This window comes from Maniola hyperantus, chromosome 4, assembly GCF_902806685.2.
Source record: "Maniola hyperantus chromosome 4, iAphHyp1.2, whole genome shotgun sequence".
NCBI classification, from domain to species: domain Eukaryota; kingdom Metazoa; phylum Arthropoda; class Insecta; order Lepidoptera; family Nymphalidae; genus Maniola; species Maniola hyperantus.
The window spans coordinates 8,093,936-8,115,168 of record NC_048539.1 but is presented as its reverse complement, the minus strand read 5'-3'; the positions used below and the strand labels follow the sequence as shown (position 1 = coordinate 8,115,168).

At 37.5% G+C, this 21,233-nt stretch overlaps 1 protein-coding gene across 6 annotated transcripts; it reads left to right on the top strand.

Moving 5' to 3' along the window:
* The first annotated feature begins 384 nt into the window (after positions 1-384).
* LOC117982008 (zinc finger protein pita-like) lies at positions 385-20,904 on the top strand. 6 transcript variants are annotated; one of them, XM_069498260.1, is made up of 27 exons: positions 385-658; positions 961-1,131; positions 1,410-1,535; positions 2,143-2,221; positions 3,973-4,132; positions 4,620-4,743; positions 5,508-5,641; positions 6,306-6,391; positions 6,834-6,945; positions 7,222-7,442; positions 8,291-8,388; positions 9,199-9,265; positions 10,509-10,564; positions 10,651-10,702; positions 11,946-12,118; positions 12,351-12,423; positions 13,189-13,298; positions 13,766-13,869; positions 14,633-14,924; positions 15,254-15,445; positions 15,873-15,997; positions 16,908-17,025; positions 17,141-17,218; positions 17,363-17,423; positions 18,911-19,032; positions 19,763-19,865; positions 20,247-20,904. In XM_069498260.1, the coding sequence occupies exons 1-27, from the start codon at positions 509-511 to the stop codon at positions 20,315-20,317; spliced, it is 3,258 nt and encodes a 1,085-aa protein (XP_069354361.1). In that variant the 5' UTR covers positions 385-508; the 3' UTR covers positions 20,318-20,904. The 6 variants fall into 6 exon arrangements, with proteins under 6 accessions (XP_069354361.1, XP_069354363.1, XP_069354362.1 ...); XM_069498262.1 differs by having other exon boundaries at positions 2,143-2,227; positions 19,763-19,850; positions 20,253-20,904; XM_069498261.1 differs by having other exon boundaries at positions 2,143-2,227; positions 20,253-20,904.
* Positions 20,905-21,233: the final 329 nt, after the last annotated feature.

Below are 21,233 nucleotides of genomic sequence, written 5' to 3'. Positions count from 1 at the left end.
AAAAGCTGTTTCTTCAAGCAATAAATATTTTTAATAAAATATCTAGGTAAACATGTTTCCCGTAAAAAAAATATAAGCCCCGTATTTTTGATACTGGCTGGAGACCCGTAAATTAAGAAGTGACAGGTGGCAACCCTAGTGAGAGCTGTTAGGACGTGGTTAGGAGTTAGGACTTCGGAGCTTGGATGAATCTCTATGCTTAGATATCTCTATGCTTAGGAGTCTTAAAAAATAAAAAAATAAATCGTGAACACGCCATCTGTTGCTGAGAAAAAACAAGCATGTTTTTGCTACTCCCCGCTAAGAGCGCTAGTTTGTGGCGTGACGTCGCGTCGCGCGTCGGGCGCGTCCTACAGACAGAAAACATTTTCATGGTGGCGCTAATGTCGCCGATCACTGTTTCGCTTTCCGATAGTAGTTAGTATGAGGTTATGTAGATAAATAAGGAAAACATTTATATCTAAGTGCAGTGCAGTGTTATTTTTATTGTTTCGGCTAAATCATAAAAATGGAAAACAGAAGAGAGACTATAAGTTTTGTGAAAATATGTCGCTTTTGCCTCACGCAAAACAGGCCTTTAGGAAGTTTGTATGAGAAAAGCAAACCAAGAAACTTAGTTACTCTTCCATTAAAAATTTTAACAAGCGTATCAATTGAGGTATTTATATAAGTTCTTTCTTTTCTTAATAAATGTGATTTTATATTTTGCGAATGAATGTTGACAGTACAGTGCAGAATGGACGCCACCTATTTATTCAATATTCACGTTCTGCAACCTATCGTTGTGATTCCTTACTTTTAAACAAAAATAAAGTGCATTTAAAAAATTTAATAAATAAAACTGTCCACTCTATTGATCAAGCCCATTTTGATGACATTTACAAGTTACAACATGTTAGCGCCACCTAGCGATTAACAAAATGTTAACGATATTTAGGTGGCATAATTTTTATTTTCCAGGTGCTCCCATCAGATAAAAAGCCCACTTATATATGTGACAGATGCAAGTACTTCATGAATATATTCTATGATTTTAAGCACATAGTCCGCCAGGCTGATGAATCTATCCTGCAGTATGTACAAAATGGTGCAGCGTTGGGAACAGTCAACTGGCCTTCTTCTCTTACTAAAGTACCTAATTTATTTACTTTTTGTGTACCTATTACATCTAATATGATTATCACATACATTATAAATTATGAGCTAAGTATACAAAGAGTTCAGCCAGTAATACATGTAAGAACATAATGTGTATGTTGTATTATGCACTCACACTTTTGACATTATGGGTATTAAACTTTAATGTATGGCTTGTAAAATAGATTTAAAAAAAAAATATAAATGGACATTTTCAAGAGCTTCTGAATCATCAAAAGAATCTACTTACCAAAAATGAAAATCTGTTCCAGATATTCCGTCACATAACTGAGTCAGAATCAGTTAAAACAGTGGTTGAAGGCGGAGCAACTATTCAAGTTACATCTCATGATATTTCTGACACTGATGAAGAAGATGGAAATGTTTACAATGTCAAGGTCAGCTTCCATTTGTATTCTTTGCTAAACAATCTCCGTGGTCCTTTACCTATTGATACAGTAAGAAGTAATTTGTGTCTAATAGTAGTAGTTTTTTGAAATGGCTGCATAATATTTAAGACAGCTGGGTCCACACCCACCCATTTAAGATTATTACTAAAAAGTGCATTACTTAGACAAAAATCTGATTATTAATTAGACACAACCAAATTAAAAAGATTGTATCATGGTCGCTTATTTTTTAGTCATAATATGAGAACACTATTAGATATCAACTCAACATAATAATTATTTAAGTAATATTCTGACCAACCAACAAAAATACAATTAACTAGCTTATGCCCATGACTAATACTGCGTAGACTACACAAATTTACTGACTGACTGACTGATCTATCAAGGCACAGCTCAAACTACTGGACAGATCAGGCTGAAATTTGGCATGCAGGTAGCTATTATGACATGGACATCCGCTAAGAAAGGATATGGAAGATTCAATCCCTAAAGAAGTAAACAGGGGTTTGTAATTTGTGTGGTCCACGCGGACGAAGTCACGAGAATAAGCTAGTACCTATATATGTACGATAATAACATTAATACATTTTAGATTGGAGATGATGAAGATTCAAAAGCTTGTGTCAAAGTAGTAACAAGCAAAGATACCAAAGCTAAAGAGAATTCAAGGGGTAAAGGTAATTTTGTGTGCACTGCATATATTTTATTATTATTAATTTGCATTCCTAATGTATTCAGGTGCGTGTGTTCATAGCTATGTCCTTTTTATTTTTATTTCTTTATTTTGTTACGTAGGTACCTACATAGAATTTGTGGCTTATTCATTTGTACACCATCCAAACTAAAATGTCAAATCTAAATATATTGCTATCCTTTTCATAATGTTCTCTGTAGAAAAGGATTGCATTAGATTGATTTAGAGATTGTGTACAACAGAATTGGTCTCAATAATTTTATTATTCAATATATTATTTTAAAGAGATTCAAATTATAGAGACAATCTACAGTACGCGACAGGTCGAGATAGCAATTGGGGTGGGTACGCTCCGCACACCCGCACAGCTCGGGTGCCCGCACCTCAGTGCGGGGTTGCGGGGCGTCCGCCCGCCGCCTCTGTCTGTTTTACGTTTTAGTCCACAATATTACGTAATTTCAACTTATATTTCCGAGCTTTGCTCAATGCACTCACTAAGCATTAAAAGTCTAATTTGAATCTTCATAATGGCTAATTCTGTTACAAACAATCTCTATACCTACTAAATTGAGAGTTCTAACTCTAGTGCTATCCTTATCCACAGCAAGCATTATGAAAGGGGTAGCAAAGCATTAAGACCTATTATTTTAGTTTAGTTTAAAGATTGTTTACAACAGAGTTAATGACATTTATCAATTTAGTAAAAATTAAAAATGTTTAAATGCATGTTAATATTTTTTGTGCAGTAAGTAAGCTACCTACTTTGCATGCCATAAGGTAATCAAAATCGATGTTTGTTTTCTTTCTTTCGAAAATTTTAAGTAGCCAGTATCTGCTACATAATTCTAGAAGCTTATTTATCATTATTTTTGACTATTTCTTACCAGTATACCTACCTATCTAACCATTGTAACCTTCCTGTGATTCAGTCTACTAGGAGACTTCAGCCAACATCTTATCACCAAGCAATTTATTTTCCTAGTACAGTGCAATGCTGCAATTATGAATACCTAATCAAGTTTTCAGTCTGGTTAAACTGCCAGGCCTGTTCCCGATTAGCATGTTTTCATTTTAAATTTTAACTTTACTTGCTAAGTGAGAAAACAATGAAGGTGAAGAACTGTCATCCATTTTAAATACCTGTCATCACTACCCATATTATAAATGCGAAAGTGTGTTTGTTTGTTGGTTTGTCCTTCAATCACGTCGCAACGGAGTAACGGGTCGACGTGAGTTTTTGCATGGGTGTAGTTTAAGACCTGAAGAGTGACATATGCTACTTTTTATCCCGGAAAATCAAAGTTTCCACGGGATTTTTAGAAACCTTAATCCACGTGTACGAAGTTGCTAGCATCAACTAGTCTATAGTAAATACAAATCTTCGTCTGTTACCTTTTTACGGCGCATCGGTTTAACAGATTTTGGTGAAATGTGGTACAGAGATAGTTTGCATCCCGGGGAGGGACATAGGCTACTTTTTGTCCTGGAAAATTAAACACCTAAATCCATGCAGACGAAGTCGCGGGCATAGTCTAGTAATCTATACAATTAATCCACGATAGTGATGTCAATTAGTAGCAAGCTATTTGATTTTCTGGGATAAAAAGTAGCCTGTCTGTCCCTGGGATGTAAGCTTAGTCTACCAAATTTTATCAAAATTGGTTGAATGGATCTAGCATAAACTTTCGCATTTATAATAGTATGGATATGGATATGGATTTTGTTCAGATACTCCAATTATTGAGGAAATTAAGGAAGAAAAGCCCATAGCAGAGGGCTGCTATGCGTGCGATGAGTGTGACTGCACCTATCCGTTGGAGCAACTGCTCGACTTGCACAAGATACAGAAACACAGGACCAGGGATGTTGCTTGTGACCAGTGTGATGCGTAAGTTATACGAATAATTAATTGTATTTTTTTAGGGTTCCGTACCTCAAAAGGAAAAACGAAACCCTTATAGGATCACTTTGTTGTCTGTCTGTCTGTCTGTCAAGAAACCTACAGGGTACTTCCCGTTGGCCTAGACTCATGAAATTTGGCAGGTAGGTGGGTCTTATAGCAGGCTTTAGGGGAAAAATCTGAAAACCGTGAATTTAGGGTTTGATCACACAAAAAAATTAAATTGTGGTCATGAACTAATAATTAGTATTTACAATATTCGAAGTAAGATAACTATATCAAGTGGGGTATCATATGAAAGGGCTTTACTTGTGCATTCTAAAACAGATTTTTATTTCTTTTTATGCATCATAGTTTTTGAATTATCGTGCAAAATGTCGAAAAAATACGACTGTAGTACGGAACCCTCAGTGTGCCAGCCTGACTCAGATTTCTAAATAATTGTACCTATATATATTGGTGTTTCTTTTTTCAGTAAATTTTACACAAAGTATGATTTGGCAGTGCATCAGGTGCGACACCAATCTGATATGCCATTCCAGTGTATTGCCTGTGGCAAAAAGTTCAAACGACTGATTTTACTCAAGCGCCACGAGAAGGTGAGTAACATGGAAACTAAAACTGCCGTCCTATATCTAAAAAACTTTTAAGTGCTGTGGCGGTCGCCACATGTTGACAGAAGATTACGCTTCTCACACACATACATCATCATCATCATGATCAACCCATCGCCAGCTTACGGGTCTCCTCTCAGAGTGAGAAGGGTTTGGCCACCACGCTGGCCATGTGCGGATTGGTAGACTTCACACACCTTTGAGAACATTATAGGGAACTCTCAGGCGTGCAGGTTACCTAACGATGTTTTCCTTCACCGTTAAAGCAAGTGATATTTAATTACTTAAACGCACGTAACTCCAAAAGTTAGAGGTGCGCGCCCCGGATCGAACCCCCAGACCTCCGATTAGAAGGCGGACGTCCTAACCACTGTCACAACATTCACACATACATACGAAACGATAATACGGCAATCACGCGCTCCGACCTTAAGACGAAAAGCAACTTACTACGATCTCTCTAAATTGTACCACGGGTATCTTCAATAACTCACTTTGAAGCCTGAATCACGCTAACAAAGTGTTAACCTCAGAAGCTATAGGAAACATGACGGTATATATGAGTTCCAAGATACAACGGTTGGATATGAGGAAGGAACCCTGAGCACGAGGAAGCTTGGTCTTCACACACCTTTGAATATAGAAAACTGACATGCAGATTTCCTCACGACGATTTTCTTCACCGTTAACGCAGTGATATTTAATTTGTTAAAACGCACATATTAGTCTTTAAGCTTGTTATATTTCAGATGATACACCCTGATTTACCGCAACTGATGTGTCTGAACTGCCCCGCCACATTCCTATCTATTGAACAGTTGAATGCACATCAAAAGAAGCATGTCCGCGTCCAAAAGCACCAATGTACGCAGTGTGATAAAAAGTGAGCGTCACTATGTTATTTTTTTTATCAAATGTGTGTGCTGTACGGTACCCTACATCATCAAGGTTGAGGAGTTGGGACTTGGAGTTCAAGCATAAAGTCGTTGCTTGGTACCTACAACATTAATTCACTATGAACACTTCCTGAATCTTGATAGCTTAGGCGGGCAATAACCCTGCAGCATCAGGATTGAGGAGTTGGATCCAGAATTGTTTATGGGACCACCAACGAAACATCCTCTGTTGAATAAAAAAAAATTTTGCAAATCGGTCCAGAAACCTCGAAAAAATCGGTCATCATACATTAAAAAAAAGGGCTGAATTGAGAACCACCTCCTAGTGGAAGTCGGTTAAAAATTTAGGTGTGCTCAGAATCAGTACCATTGAGGCCGATTCTCTTGTACACAATCTCTAAACTAAACTAAAATGACACGTCTAAATATATTGCTATCCCTTTCATAATGTTGCTTGCGGAAAAGGATGGCACTAGATTTAGACCTGTTAATTTAGTTTAGTTTAGAGATTGTGTACAAGAGAATCGGCCTCATTGTCAAATTAAAGTAAACACATAGAAGAACTTTTCCTGTACTTTTATGATAATAATTAAAAAATAGTGAGGGATAATTAACAGTGAGTTAGTTATAAAAAATTCTTTAAATTTTCAGATTTCACGAAAAATCAGCACTGCAAAGACATTTAGATGTGATTCACAACAAAGAAGCTACACTGTGCTGCGAATACTGCCCGGAGCGTGAGTCCACACGGTTCCCCGTCCCCTAAGACAAATGAGCTATGAACATGCGCAATTTACTAACACACAAAATATTCACAGTACCTTTTACCCACTGACCTCTGCTAATACAAGTACGCTGGATCTGCGATTGTAGACCTATTAATACAACTTGATTTTAGCCATTATTGCGCTGATAGCAGCAGTGAGCGTACTTGGAACCAAAAGTTAGTGATGAGACTTCTGTCAACACGAAGACCATATGACACAAAGTGACAATTTTAATTCCCGGTACGCTCGGTGGGGCGTGGCTTCGAATCGGAATAAAAAATGACAAATTTTTTATTGGTACACCTCTTCCAGCATACTTGTATAAGTCCATTTCCGTGCTTTTACCCCATAACTCGTGAGTTGGTACTGTGGTTGTAACAAAATTTGTTAACTGATAAGAACGTGTTTCCAGGTTTTGGGTCGATAACTAAATTGGCGCGTCATGTGAGAACGCACGTTGGCGAACGGCCCTACCCTTGCAAGTACTGTGGGAAGAGCTTCACTAAATCTCATCATTATACTAGGTGAGATGTTTTTTATGTAAATTTTTTAGGATTGTGACTACAAAATTCAAATGATTTACAAAGCAATTAGAAGTTTTAGGTTGTAATTTGGAGCGCATGTCTGTAAAGTACGCGATAGGTTGAGATGGCAATCGTGGTAAGAGAGGGGGGGGGGGGGGGGCGCACATCCGCACATTTCCTGCCGTGCGTACCTTTCTTTTTTTTAAGCACTACCAACTACCAAGTCACATTTCAACACTTCGTCACACAAATCAACGTGAAAGCTATCTTTCACAGACATATCCGTATAAAACATGGCGACCAGGCTCGTTCTGGCTCCAGTACAACTGGACAGGAGCAGTATCGCTGTGACCAATGCGAGGACGTGTTCGACGCGCAAGACGACCTCATATACCACTCTGCGATACATGCAACCCAGAACCTCATATGTCCACTCTGTCAGGAGAAGTTTGAGGACGTGGAAGCTGTCACTGCACACATCAAGTCACATGTTAATGGTATGTTTTTTTTTTAGTAGAGATAGCGAGCAAACGAGCAGGCGGGTCACCTGATGTTAAGTGATTACCGCCGCCCATGAACATTTGCAGTCCGCCCCTTGAATAACCCCATGTTGTAATCTGGTGGGAACACCGCCGATGGGAGTTGGTTCCACAGTTTGCATGTGAATTTAAAACCATCGCTTGAATGTTCACTCTTTTTGAGAGAATTTGTAGGCAGTGCACAGATATTGCGTGGGACTCACAAGATCCTATGGTGTGTTGCATCTAAATATATAACAGGAAAAGGTGACTGACTGACTGATCTATCAACGCACAGCTCAAACTACTAGACGGATCGGACTGAAATTTGGCATGCAGATAGCTATTATGACGTAGGCAGGCTAAGGGGGTGAAATAGGGGTTTGAAATTTGTGTAGTCCCCGTGGACAAAGTCGCGAGCATAAGCTAGTCAATACATACTACACAAAACCTCATATGTCCACTCTGTCAGGAAAAGTTCAGGGATTTGGTATCCTGTCACTGCTCACATCAAGTCACGTTTTGAAAACGTAGCCAAACTGTAAATATCTTTCACCTGGTTATTAGATGTGTAGAGGTCATTGTATAGCGGAATCTTAGAGTATAAGTCCCGCAAATTGCTAATGGAGCGTGGCCGCCATTTTAGTGAAGTCAGCGCTAGACTGAAGTATCGAGCTGATGGTATATTTGTATTTCGGCTGACGTAAAAATGACGTCATTTCGATCTTAATGAGACACGGTTCCAGCGCAATAGCAATTTGTGGGACTTATATCTATTATTATTTTCAGTACTTAACACCTTGACCAAACATTGTATTTTTTTGTAGGTGTAGAATTTATGTGCGACTATTGTGAGCTAATTTTCACGTCACAAGAAAAGCTGGATAACCATGTGATGGCGGTACACGAAGACGAAGTTCATCATGTAAGTAAAGAATAATAGTTGTTTGTTATGCAAGGCCGCAAAGTTATTATTTGGCGCGAGTGTTTGTATTGAATTCCGAGCAAGCGAAAGATTCTAAGGTTAAAATAGAATCCTGAGCGTAGCGAGGAACTCTTTGAATTCACGAGCGCAAATAATTTTGCAGCCGTGCGAATCTTAGAACTTTTCATCTCACTACAGCTAGAAAAACAAACCAAAACAAAAGAAAAAAGTTAGGTACGCCATCCATAGTCCATAGTTCGTCACGTTCGAATTTCGAATGTCTTTTCCACGCTAGCGGTCAAAATGACTTTTCCACGTAGATTTCGAATGATAAAAAAGCCATCCGTACCCTTATATAAATGCGAAAGTGTGTTTGTTTGATGGTTTGTCCTTCAATCACGTCGCAACGGTGCAAAGGATTGACGTGGTTTTTTGCATGGGTATAGATAAAGACCTGGAGAGTGACATAGGCTACTTTTTATCCCGGAAAATCAAAGAGTTCCCACGGGATTTAAAAAAAATCTAATTCCGCGCGTACGAAGTCGCGGGCATCAGCTAGTTATAAATAATATCTGTCCCGGCTGTACTCACGTGTTTAGTCGACGTTAGCCCGACTAGTTTCGAACCCAAGGGAGTCAGTTCGCGCACGCGCCGCGTTTGTGAGTTTAGTTAAGTTATAATGGAAATCACTCACGGTATTTTAAACGCTAAGATAAAAAAGCCTTTCAGTGCTAGTGAGATGAAAAATTTACTTAAAACTTGTTACTAAAATGCCTAAATGTTTTAATGAGAACAATCTTTTTGCAACAGGAAATGAATGATGAGTCATCGATGGAAATGGAGGTAGAAGACGATGATGACGATATTGGAATAAATGGTAATTTTTACTTTACGGACATTATCCAAAATGCCCGGGGCAATGTTAGTGAGTAATATGCCACAAGGTTCTTTATTGGTCTGTGTTGTGCGCCCATAAGTGGGTAGAAACTCCGGCAACATTCTAGATATTCTTTTTCCCTTCTACTTTTGTTTTTAGGGTTCCGTACCTCAAAAGGAAAAAGGAACCCTTATAGGATCACTTCGTTGTCTGTCTGTCGAGTCTGTCAAGAAACCTATAGGGTACTTCCCGTTGACATAGAATCGTGAAATTTGGCACGTAGGTAGGTTTTATAGCACACTTAAGGGAAAAAATCCGAAAACCGTGAATTTGTGGTTACATCACAAAAAATGTGTTCTTGAACAAATAATTAATATTTTCAGTTCGTTTTTTTTTAGTTCTAATTAACTCTACAGTGAAGTGGACATCACTAACCATAAAATGGTATAATTTTAGCCCACTCAAGGATACGTCTTATAACTAAATTAGTTATTTTTAGGGATCCGTACCTCAAAAAGAAAAACTGAACCCTTATAGGATCACTTTGTTGTCTGTCTGTCTGTCACATCACAAGAAAAAAATTTAAATGTGTTGATGAACAAATATTGCTATTTTCAACTTTCAAAGTACGATTAGTATACCAAATGAAACCAATGGAACCAATCATATGAAAGGGCTTTACTTGTACATTCTAAAACAGTTTTTATTTATTTTTGGGCATAATAATTTTTGATTAATAGTGCAAAATGTCGATAAAATACGATTTTAGTACGGAACCCTCAGTGCGCGAGTCTGACTCGCACTTTTATAATTTTTTGCACTTTTTGGCAACCGCATTATTCTCCTGCCAAAAAGTGATAGTATTACAAAATTTCAGTTTAACCAGAGTGTACTAGAGTTAGGGAACTCTGGGTTTAATCCTGATTCGCCGATGTGTCAAATATTAGACTATGACGTGAAATAATAGAAAATTTGGCAATGCATAAGTAAGCGTCAAACGTAGGAACATTTGACGCCTGCCAGTGACGTCGAAGCCTCGACGTTTTGTTACAAGTTCCCTAACTATCGTGAACTGTGGTTTAACTGTCCTTGTGCAAATAGGCCTTAACGGGTCCAATTCGCGTTTCGCGCGCGTCTTTACTTATAACATTACGCGGGTATTATGAATAATGTATCCATACTAATTTTGCATCAGTTACAATGACAAGTGATATGCTTATTACAACTTGATTCATCTTTACAGTAAAAGAAGATGGCGATGACATGATAATCGAAATAAAGAAACCTGATAATTACCTCGTAAGTTTACACAATAAATTATAATTTGGAGAAAAGCTATTATGATTCTGACCACTTGTGAAAAATGTTTTTTTATTTTATTTTAGGTAAATGACAAAGAAGATATGGAGGAGAAAATTGATAACACGAACTCTGAAGGTTAGTTTAAACATGAAAAAAACGTGACTTGATTTCTTGATAGGGGATTATTATTATATACTTCTTATTTGTGCCACAAAAAAAAACTAAACATTATTTATCCTTAACACAGATCTAAAAATCTAGCTAGGATAGCCAGTTCTTGATCTTGTAACATTCATAATATTAAGCACTAATTGTTCAAGATCAAACCCATGTATGTGTGTAACTATATGATTGAAAAATAAACGTTTTATTTATTATTTATTTTATACTCTAAATTATTGCTCAGTACATACAGATTGCATCACAGAGTTGGATGAAGGCTACGTTTTATCCTGGAAAATCAAATTGGATTTTTAAAAACTTTTTTAAATTATACGATAGGCTTATTGCGCTTGACTAAAATCATGCCTAATAAAAGGCAATGATGAGGTCTAGGTTGGAGCACGCTTGCGTATTCACTTTTGCTTTGAAGGTATTTAAGTTATATGTGGCAGGAAACACGGATGCCAATCAAAGAGTTTCAATGGGATTTTTCAAAAACGTAAATCCACGCCGACGAAATTGCGGGCATCATCCATCCATACTAATATTATAAATGCGAAAGTGTGTCTGTCTGTCTGCTAGCTTTTCACGGCCCAACCGTTCAACCGATTTTCATGAAATTTGGTACAGAGTTAGCTTATATCCCGGGGAAGGACATAGGCTACTTTTCATCCCGGAAAATTGATGAGTTCCCACGGAATTTTTAAAAACCTAATTTCACGCGGACGAAGTTGCGGGCATCAGCTAGTACTTAATATTATAAATGCGAAAGTGTCTGTCTGTCTGTCTGCTAACTCTGTCTGTCTGTCTGCTAACTTTTCACGGCCCAACAGTTTAACCGGTTTTGATGAAATTTGGCACAGGCTACTTTTATCCCGGAAAATGAGAGAGTTCTCACTGGAGTTTTAAAACCAAAAATATTTAATATTAGACGCAAAGTATAAAATGTTATTTACTACCACATTTAACCAATGTGATGAATGTAAGAAAAATACGAAGAATAATAAGAAAATTTTATGACTTTAAAAAAAAAAAATATTAGCCACTTTAAACGACTAATATTCCCCTTTCCTCTCCAACTAAGCGTCAAGCTTGTGCTAGGAGTAGGTACGACAATAGTGCAACGGGCGGGGTTTGAACCGTCGACCTTTTTCGGTTTTCAGTCCACTCCTTGCCTGTTGAGCTATTGAGGCTCTAATTATTACTCGTCTTACAGAGAGCGAGAGCGAAATCACATACACGGAACTACAAACAGTGGACACACTCGCAGTACTGACGAAGGACGCAACAGTGAAACCGGCGACGCCAGAAAAGACGCCGCAAAAACCTGTCGTCACCACGTCGACGACGGATAATATCAAGATTGTCAGCAAAACCATTGATAATCAGGTACATTACACTGCAAGGAATATTGTGCATCGACCTTCTCTCGTCGTTTGTCGAGACCGACAAAACGTAACATAGGCATGAGTGACAGAGACAACACTCAAAGCCGAAATCTCTTTCTTAAGACCGATGTACAATATTTCATGCCGGCTACTGTAACATTTACTTTACCTTGTACTATTGTACCAAGGTGGTCGTCAAAATTATTGTAATAACATTATTTTAATGTTCCCAGACATCAAACATACTGCGAAAAGCTGAGGAAATAAAACGCAAGGTGCCTCAATCTCCAGATGCAAGTGATGCAGGTAATGCTGTATTCTCAAAAATGATTTTAAAAGACTTATTTTTTCTAAAGTGTACAATAAAATTTATTCCCATTAAGTCATAGAACTTTAGAAATTGTTTATGTGATATTTAGATCCATACTAATATTATAAATGCGAAAGTGTGTCTGTCTGTCTGTCTGCTAGCTTTTCACGGCCTAACCGATTTTGATGAAATTTGGTACAGAGTTAACTTATATCCCGGGGAAGGACATAGGCTACTTTTTATCCCGGAAAATTAAAGAGTTCCCACGGGATTTTAAGAAACCCCACGCGGACGAAGTCACATGCATCATCTAGTATTGTAATAAATACTTGACACTATAAAAAACCCTCGATAAAAATGACGGCTCTGTACAACAGTTTCGCGTGGTGGCCATTATATTCCCGCACTAGTCGGTACCCTTATTATAAATGCGAAAGTGTATTTGTTTGTTGGTTTATCCTTCAATCACTTCGCATCGGTGCAATGGATTGACGTGATTTTTTGCAAGTGTATAAGACCTGGAGAGTGACATAGGCTACTTTTTATCCCGGAAAATCAAAGAGTTCCCACGGGATTTTTAAAAAACCTAATTCCACGCGAACGAAGTCGCGGGCATCAGCTAGTTCAAATATAAATATTCCCGTACGGCTTAGTAATTCTCCGGCAATGTTTTTATTGCCCAAGGGTGGTAAAAGTATAGTTTTGATAGCGGTGAAGTAAGAGCCTTTTTACGAGCAAATGTATTGTAAATTCATTTTCAGTTGTCATAAAAAAACTTAAACCAGACCGGAAAGTGGAGAGCGGTAACAGCAGTGGTGCGAGTGACAAGTCTCTGCGCTTACTAGAAAAGGAACTGCAAGATCTTAAGAGAGTAAGAAATATTATGCTTTTTAGGGTTCCGTACCTCAAAAGGAAAAACGGAACCCTTATAGGATCACTTTGTTGTCTGTCTGTCTGTCTGTCTGTCTGTCTGTCTGTCTGTCTGTCTGTCTGTCTGTCTGTCTGTTCGTCTGTCAAGAAACCTACAGGGTACTTCCCGTTGACCTAGAATCATGAAATTTGGCAGGTAGGTAGATCTTATAGCTGACATTTGGGGAAAAATCTGAAAACCGTGAATTTAGGGTTGCATCACACAAAAAAAATTAAATTGTGGTCATAAACTAATAATTAGTATTTTCAATTTTCTAAGTAAGATAACTATATCAAGTGGGGTATCATATGAATGATATCCCACGATATATCATATGAAATTAATGTTTATGGGCTTTGCGTTAGTAAACAAATGATTTTTATGGTAATGCCATACACTCAACCAATTTTCTTATGAATTTCTTTCAGACCAACACGCGGAACACGGAAACCAGTAAAGCCTCCTCTAACAAAGTCCTAGAAACATTAAAAACTAAACGGCCACAGTTCCAAACTTCTACGCCTAAATTAAGGTCAGTCAAACTAATATACACATACTAGCCTATGTCACTCTCCAGGTCTTTAACTATACACATGCAAAAAATCACGGTTATCCGTTGCGGCGTGATTGAAGGACAAACCAATAAACCAGCAAAGAAACACACTTTCGCATTTATAATAATATGGGTACTGATAACATGGGTAATTCTGTTGTAAACTATCTCTTTTAAATCACAAAATGAACTGCTATCTCTTTCATAGTGCTTCCTGCGGAAAAGGATAGCACTAGAATTAGACCTGTCAATTTAGTTCAGAGATTATGTACAACAGAATAGCCACTAATCACACAACAACAGAACAACAAATAGAATGTCCAATTTAATAGAATCTTAAAATCAATAATGATAATTCGAATAATAATAATAATTTATTCATGATGATTGATTATTATTGATTCAAGGTTTATATATGTATAGTTTTATAATATTGTTTTGTTCATAAATTTGTATTTATGAACAAAATTTGAATGAATTTGTTTTGTGTAAATTTGTTCTGAACACACGTGCGAAGCCGGGGCAAGTCGCTAGTATGCGATAAAAATACTATTAGAAAAATGAACCCACTATGTGTATCTATAGTACGCGACAGGTTGAAATGGCATTCGGGGAGGGAACGCCCCACACACCTGCTCAGTCCCCGCGCTAACCCAGTGTGGATGGTGTGCGGGGCATCCCCCCGCTCCGATTGCTATCTCAACCTGTCGCGGACTATACATTCATATATTAATTTTCACAGAAGCGCCGAGGAAAGGAAACCAATTGTTAACAAACCTCTCCCTGTAGAGAAGAAGCAGCCCGAGAAACGTACTGTAACCAAAGAGAATAAAGAACCAAAAGAAACCAAGGAGGTTAAAAATAATAATGGTAATTCTAAGGAGGAAAAAGATAAGGATATCAATGAAAAAGATATAAAAGAAAAAAACACAGAAAAAGAGAATAACACAGAAAAAGAGAAGAACACAGAAAAAGAGAAGAACACAGAAAAAGAGAAAAATACAGAAAAAGATAAAGGAAAGGAAACACCAAAGGTTGGTTGGATCCTCCATAAAATTTTAGTTAAAGAGGTAGATACTACTTATGTGTATTTGATAGCAATTTAGATGATCTCTTATTAAAAGGCATTGGTATTTTATTTTTCAGATTTCAGGGCTCCAAAACTATTAGTTTCATAATTTTTTAGCTATCTTACGACGAAAATTTAAATCCTCTTTTCTCTTCATTCCTTATCCCGTAGGAATTTCGAAATATTCTGCATTATAAAGGGAACCTCTGTGCAAAAATGCAACTTGCCAGTTCCAGGGTTATGGGCTGGATGAGTCATGCAGGGTTTTTCTTTTAATATGCATTGATTTTGTAGAGTATAATCAAAAACGGATCAGCAACTGAGCGAAACAGTACAGACGAAGGAGTCGTCCGTCGCTCCACGAGACCGTCCAAGATCAAGGACTACGCGAAGATGATACGCGACAGGATACAGGTCGATGCTTCTGACGACGATGAGACCACGGAAGACGATGAGGACTATCGTGAACCGGATAGAAGCACTGAGGTAAACACCGTAAAGCCTGAGGCTTCGTGTACAAAGCCGAAGTCACAAGGTCCGGCCAATGCAAGCTGTCATCTTCATAGTTTCTTTAAGGAGGGATCATAAGTTTACATGTCAATTTTTTTTAATTATGGCATTTGGCAGCTCAGAATAGACAGTAGGTCGATTTCGTATAACCTGCATCAATCATTATTACAATCTCAATTGTTGTGATTGGCTGAATTTGTGCGTACCTAATATCATTCTACCGCAATCGAGCAGTGGTTCCACAGATCTACATCTATGGCCGGTTCACTTATGCGCCAACTGTCGGGATAAAAGTTATCTGTCTGTTTAGCTCGCACTTACCTACGACCTGTAAGTGCGAGCGAAACAGATAACTCGACGACTCATTTTAAAATGCGTCGACTATAGAAAGTTTGGGGTTTAGAGTCGCAGAGGACGTCGCCCTGCTCAGCCGGCGAAAGTTGTTCCAGTTGTTAAGACACCGCCCGCTGCGACACCTGTCAACCCTCCACGAAAACGTGGCCGCCCGCGAAAAGAAAACAAAGAAGTGTAAGTAACATTAAATTAATAAAAACTGGCTATGTTGTATTCGCTCACTGAGGGTTCCACAGCTTGTGAAGAATGTGTGTATTTCATTACTTAGGTGTATGGTGCAGCTGCACTGCACATTTATAAAAGTTTGTAGGTAATCGTAAAAAAATGTGATAAAACTAAAAAATTGTAAAAATCTGACTTTCCGTTTACTTGTGTTGTTACCTTGCTTCTTGCCAAATTTTATGATTCTAGGTCATTGCGGAAATATGAATCTTCTTTATTCCCTATCCCGTGGGAATTTCAAAGAATTCCTTGTCTACACATTATAAAGAGAGACTGTACAAAATTTCAGCTTTCTAGATCCAAGGGCTCAGCCCCCCAATTGTGTAAGAATAACCATTTCATGGCTATCGCAATCGTCAAGAATTCTGCCCTTTGATTGGCTGTGAAAAAATGTAAACAGCGAATCAACTAATCAAATGGCAGAATTTCTTGACGATTACGATAGCCATGAAATGGTTATTCTTACACAAGTGGGGGGCAGGACTTCTTTTGATGAGTATTGATGTCGATTTTGATATATTTTTATATCTTGTCATAACACTATTTGAAACATTAAAACTATTCCTAAAGTGTCCCCTTGTCTATTACCGACCCCATCTATGTTTTCAAATCTGTAAATGCGACAAGATAACGAGATCTATAGTACGCGACAGGTTGAGATGGCAATCGGGGTGGGGACGCCCCGCACACCCGCACAGCCGCCGTGCTAATCCGGTGCGGGATAGCGCGATTGACGTGCGAGTGTGCGGGGCGTCCCCCCGTCTCATACCCCGATCGCCATCTCGACCAGTTGCGTACTATAGTTATTATGCTGCATCTTAGTATCTATTATCGTATTTTCAAATGTCCTTCTTTTATATAGGCCTGTAAAAGTAAAGAAAGAAGACTTAGAGGAATCTGCGCAAGAATCAAACACATCAGTTTCAGTAAAGGAAGACCAAGCTAGTCCCGATCAAGCAAGTGTGACGGACACTGATCAGGTAGAATCGTTGTGTTCTACATGAAATATAATATATTGATTTTGAATTTACAATTTGTTGTTAGATCGAACACGTTATGTTTTTAATTCTATTTCACACAACATTATTATTTCAGAGTGTAAGCAAGACTCCAGAACCGACAAATATTCCTACGGATGTATTAGTCTCCCCTACAGGACAAACATTGAAAAAAGTAATTTTATTTAATTTAATTGACTTTAATTTTAATTTAATTTAATTAAACATTTTAAAGACGTTGAATTTCAAAGGATAAGTATGGTATTTACTATACATTAAGAAGAGTCGATAAAACTTAAATTTTTGGTTTGTTTTACAGGTACCAGTCAGAGCATTACCGCCAGGAGTAAAAGCGATGCCCCTGCCAGTCAATTCTAGACGTAAGTTATGTAATATTGTTAGCTGCATGAGTTAGGCTACTTCCATTCCATACTGACAGGCTTATATGTACATTTTTACTACTTCGCCGGTGTAAAATACACCTGATTTTGATCAGCCACGCCGAAATGGACCGGGCTCGATTCGAGAAATATACCTACTGCGGCGCGCCCCATCGACGGCACTGGCGTAACTCTTATTTTTTACTAGCTGACGCCCGCGACTTCGTCCGCGTGGAATTAGGTTTTTTAAAAATCCCGTAGCAACTCTTTGATTTTCCGGGATAAAAAGTAGCCTATGTCACTCTCCAGGTCTTTAACATATCCATGCAAAAAATCACGTCTATCCGTTGCTCCGTTGCGACGTGATTGATGGACAAACTAACAAAGCAAAAAACAAACACACTTTCGCATTTATAATATGGGTACTGATGAGAGAGGAATAAAAATTAAGAGTTTACGCGATAGAATGAGTTGTGTTTATATGTGTGTAACTATTTTCCTCAAGAAGAAGTAGGCCATCACCTCATAGCAGGTTTTTAGACAAAACATAAGGACCTTGGTCATGGTAATGTTATCTATACAGTATTGTAACTCGGCCATATCTTTTTAAATAAATACCTACAGCAGCGCGGTACGTAAACATGCGATAGGGCTGCCCGCCTCCGGCATTTTAATTACATTTGCTTACTTTGTGTTTAAATATGTACTTTTCATTTGCCTACTTTGTGTTTAAATATGTACTTGACCTTATTTTTAGTGAAAAAATCGCGCGGTTATTAAAAAAACAAAACACCTACCGTTCGTCACTGCGGCACAGTCCCGACTGGCTGCACCGCGAGCGCACCGCGAGATCGAGGCGCGTACTGCATAGATTACATTACCGTGCCTTGGTCCTCATAGCATACTTAAGAAATATTATTTTTTAAAATATTATGATGATTTTTACTAATTATAGAGGAAAAAAGTTACAAGGCTTCAAAGTGTAGCTTATCAGTGAGTCATTAAAATGAGATATGATTAAAGTTACTTACATACTTGTTACACACAGTACCGGTACTTACTTATATGAACTACTAGCTGACCCGATGAACTTCGTACCGCCTAAAAGTCGATTGTTTAACTTTTTTTAATACTTTAAATTTTTTTCTCCGTAAGAACCATCCTCGTACTTCAAGGAATATTATAAAAAAAGAATTAGCGAAATCGGTTCCGCTGTTCTCGAGATTTGCGATGAGCAACACATTCAGCGATTCATTTTTATATATAGAGAAGATTTCCTTTCGATACGGTACAACTTCTTCAATAAGTAAGACAGATAATTATGTTTGTAACAACTTTTGTTCATAATTAATATTGCCTATCAAATGTAAATCAGTTTCAGAAGCGGCCGCAATGAGGACCATTTTGCCCATTGTTATTTTTATATACCACCATGCGGCGCTGAAATCGTGGGCTGTTAGAAATTTCAATTTTACGCATGTTTCCAGCGATGGCCACTGGGGAGCTCTGCGAAATGCAAATAGGAAAGAAAGTTGTGAAGGTGCAGAAAATAGTCATGACCAAGGCTGAAGTGGAAGCGATGGCTAAGAAAGGTCTTGTCGAAATGAAGGTGCATAACTCTTACTAACATTGTTCTTATTATAGTTTGCGAATCAGACCTATCTAAATATATAAAAGGAAAGGGTGACTGACTGACTGACTGACTGGCTGACTGATCTATCAACGCACAGCTCAAACTACTGGACGGATCGGGCTGAAATTTGGCATGCAATAGCTATTATGACGTAGGCATCCACTAAGAAAGGGTTTTTGAAAATTAAACCCCTAAAGGCGTGAAATAGGGGTTTGAAATTTGTGTAGTCCACGCGGACGAAGTCGCGAGCATAAGCTAGTCCAGTATAAAAGATCCTACTATTGTCACCAACGCCCTTCCCGCATCCATGTTTGCTGCCACATATAAATTTTCCTAAATCCTGTCGGATATTTTTCCGAATCACTTTTCAGTATAAATTTGTTACTTTTATTTCAACTTTTAACGTCAAGGACTAATTAACTGGCTGATCTATCAACGCACAGCTGAAACCACTGGACGGATCGAGCTGAAATTTGGCATGCAGATAGCTATTATGACGTAGGCATCTGCTAAGAAAGGATTTTTGAAAATCCATCCCCTAAAGGGTAACCCCCTTATAGGAGTTTGAAATTTGTATAGTCCTCGCGGACGAAGTCGCTGGCATAAGCTAGTTATTACATATAGGGCTCAGTTCAGATTGACATATTATCCTGAACATGACCTTAAAATTAAAACGTGATTTAAAATTACTTTAATGTACTTGCAGGATGGTACGATGGTATTAAAGCAAGGTATAAAACTTCCTACAGCAACAGATGCAAGTACAGTTAAATCTACATTAATGAGTGATGGAGGTAAACAACTATCAGGTAATATATATGTTTCATTTTTAGTTGTGACTAGATTATGCCCTCAACTTGTCTTTCTCCGGGATGCAAATCAATGGATTGATTATTATCGTAAAAGTCAAACCGCTAAATCTAGAAACTTAAAGACTTTGCATGTGGATTCTCTTTATAATGTGACCTCGCAGAATGTAGAGCTAGAATGGATTTTGAGAAATTTCAACAAAAACTTTAATAAAATAGGTTAGTTTCACTTGATAGATAGATAGATAGATCATGGAATAGAGTTGGATTTCGAGAAATTTCAACAGAAACTAACCTATTTTATGTTAGTTTTACTTTATAGATAATAAAACATTATAAAAAATAAAATAAGTGTCAATACGTAAATTTCCTTGTTTGCAGATGCAGGAAAAGAATCTACCAAAAAAGAAAAAGCAGCACCAACTCGCTGCGACCTTGGTGATGACGCATAATCTAATTACACTTTATCATTTACACTAATGCTATTTTATTATAATAGTAAACAATAACGCTAATATTGGACTAAAAAGTCAAATTTATTTACGTCGAGTTCCTGTATTTAATCTATCTAACCTGTCGATAACCTAGCATGTAGCATATCTGTCAAAAAGGCACAATTTTTGACAAAAATAATGTTAATAACATATTGACATGTTACAGATAGATTTACTATAGAAAGCTTATGACATTACATAGGTAAGATCAGAGAAATCCACAATTTAGTTTTATGTAACTTTAAGCATTATTATAGATCTATATTACAATAAAATGTCAATCTTTACACGATCGAATGTTTACATTTTCTGTATTTATGTTTAGCAAAATCTAGTTTGTGTCACACTTCCTTTCTATGTTAGAGGGCAGTCTTAGGAAATAAGTATAAATCACTTGTGTTTTACATTTATATTATTATTAGTGCATAAATGAGATAGAAATTCCAGTTTAGTTATTTTATTTTTAATATTATGTATTGTATAATATTTTTGTCTTGTGTGTTAAGAAGATTGTATAACTTAATATACATAATAAAAAGTGGAAACAAAAAAATTATTTTATTTTAGTATCGTATAGTTTGTTTGTTATCGATGAACTCGAAACTCCCGAACCGATTTTAATCATTCTTTCACTTTCACCACTCATTCACTTTATCTAGAAGTAACACATGCTATCATAATGACAATAATTTACTGAAAAAAAATTAGTAGCCACAGTAAAGCATTCTAATCACGCCTTTGCGGCAGGGTCGATTTAGAGCTGATCTTCACCATGTCGTGTGGGGTCCGTGCACCACAGCCGTGCACGGACACGGCGCCGTGAAGCATAAACTGCTTCATATAAAATGTTCGTGATGTTTTGAATCCGTGCCTC

What these genes read in the sequence shown, in the direction of transcription:
- LOC117982008 (XM_034968286.2), top strand. Translation starts at nt 509, where the DNA reads ATGGAAAACAGAAGAGAGACTATAAGTTTTGTGAAAATATGTCGCTTT. An exon ending in GCTTGTGACCAGTGTGATGC is followed by an intron (nt 4,133 to 4,619) that starts GTAAGTTATACG and finishes TTCTTTTTTCAG; the next exon opens with TAAATTTTACACAAAGTATG. An exon ending in GCAAAACCATTGATAATCAG is followed by an intron (nt 12,119 to 12,350) that starts GTACATTACACT and finishes TAATGTTCCCAG; the next exon opens with ACATCAAACATACTGCGAAA.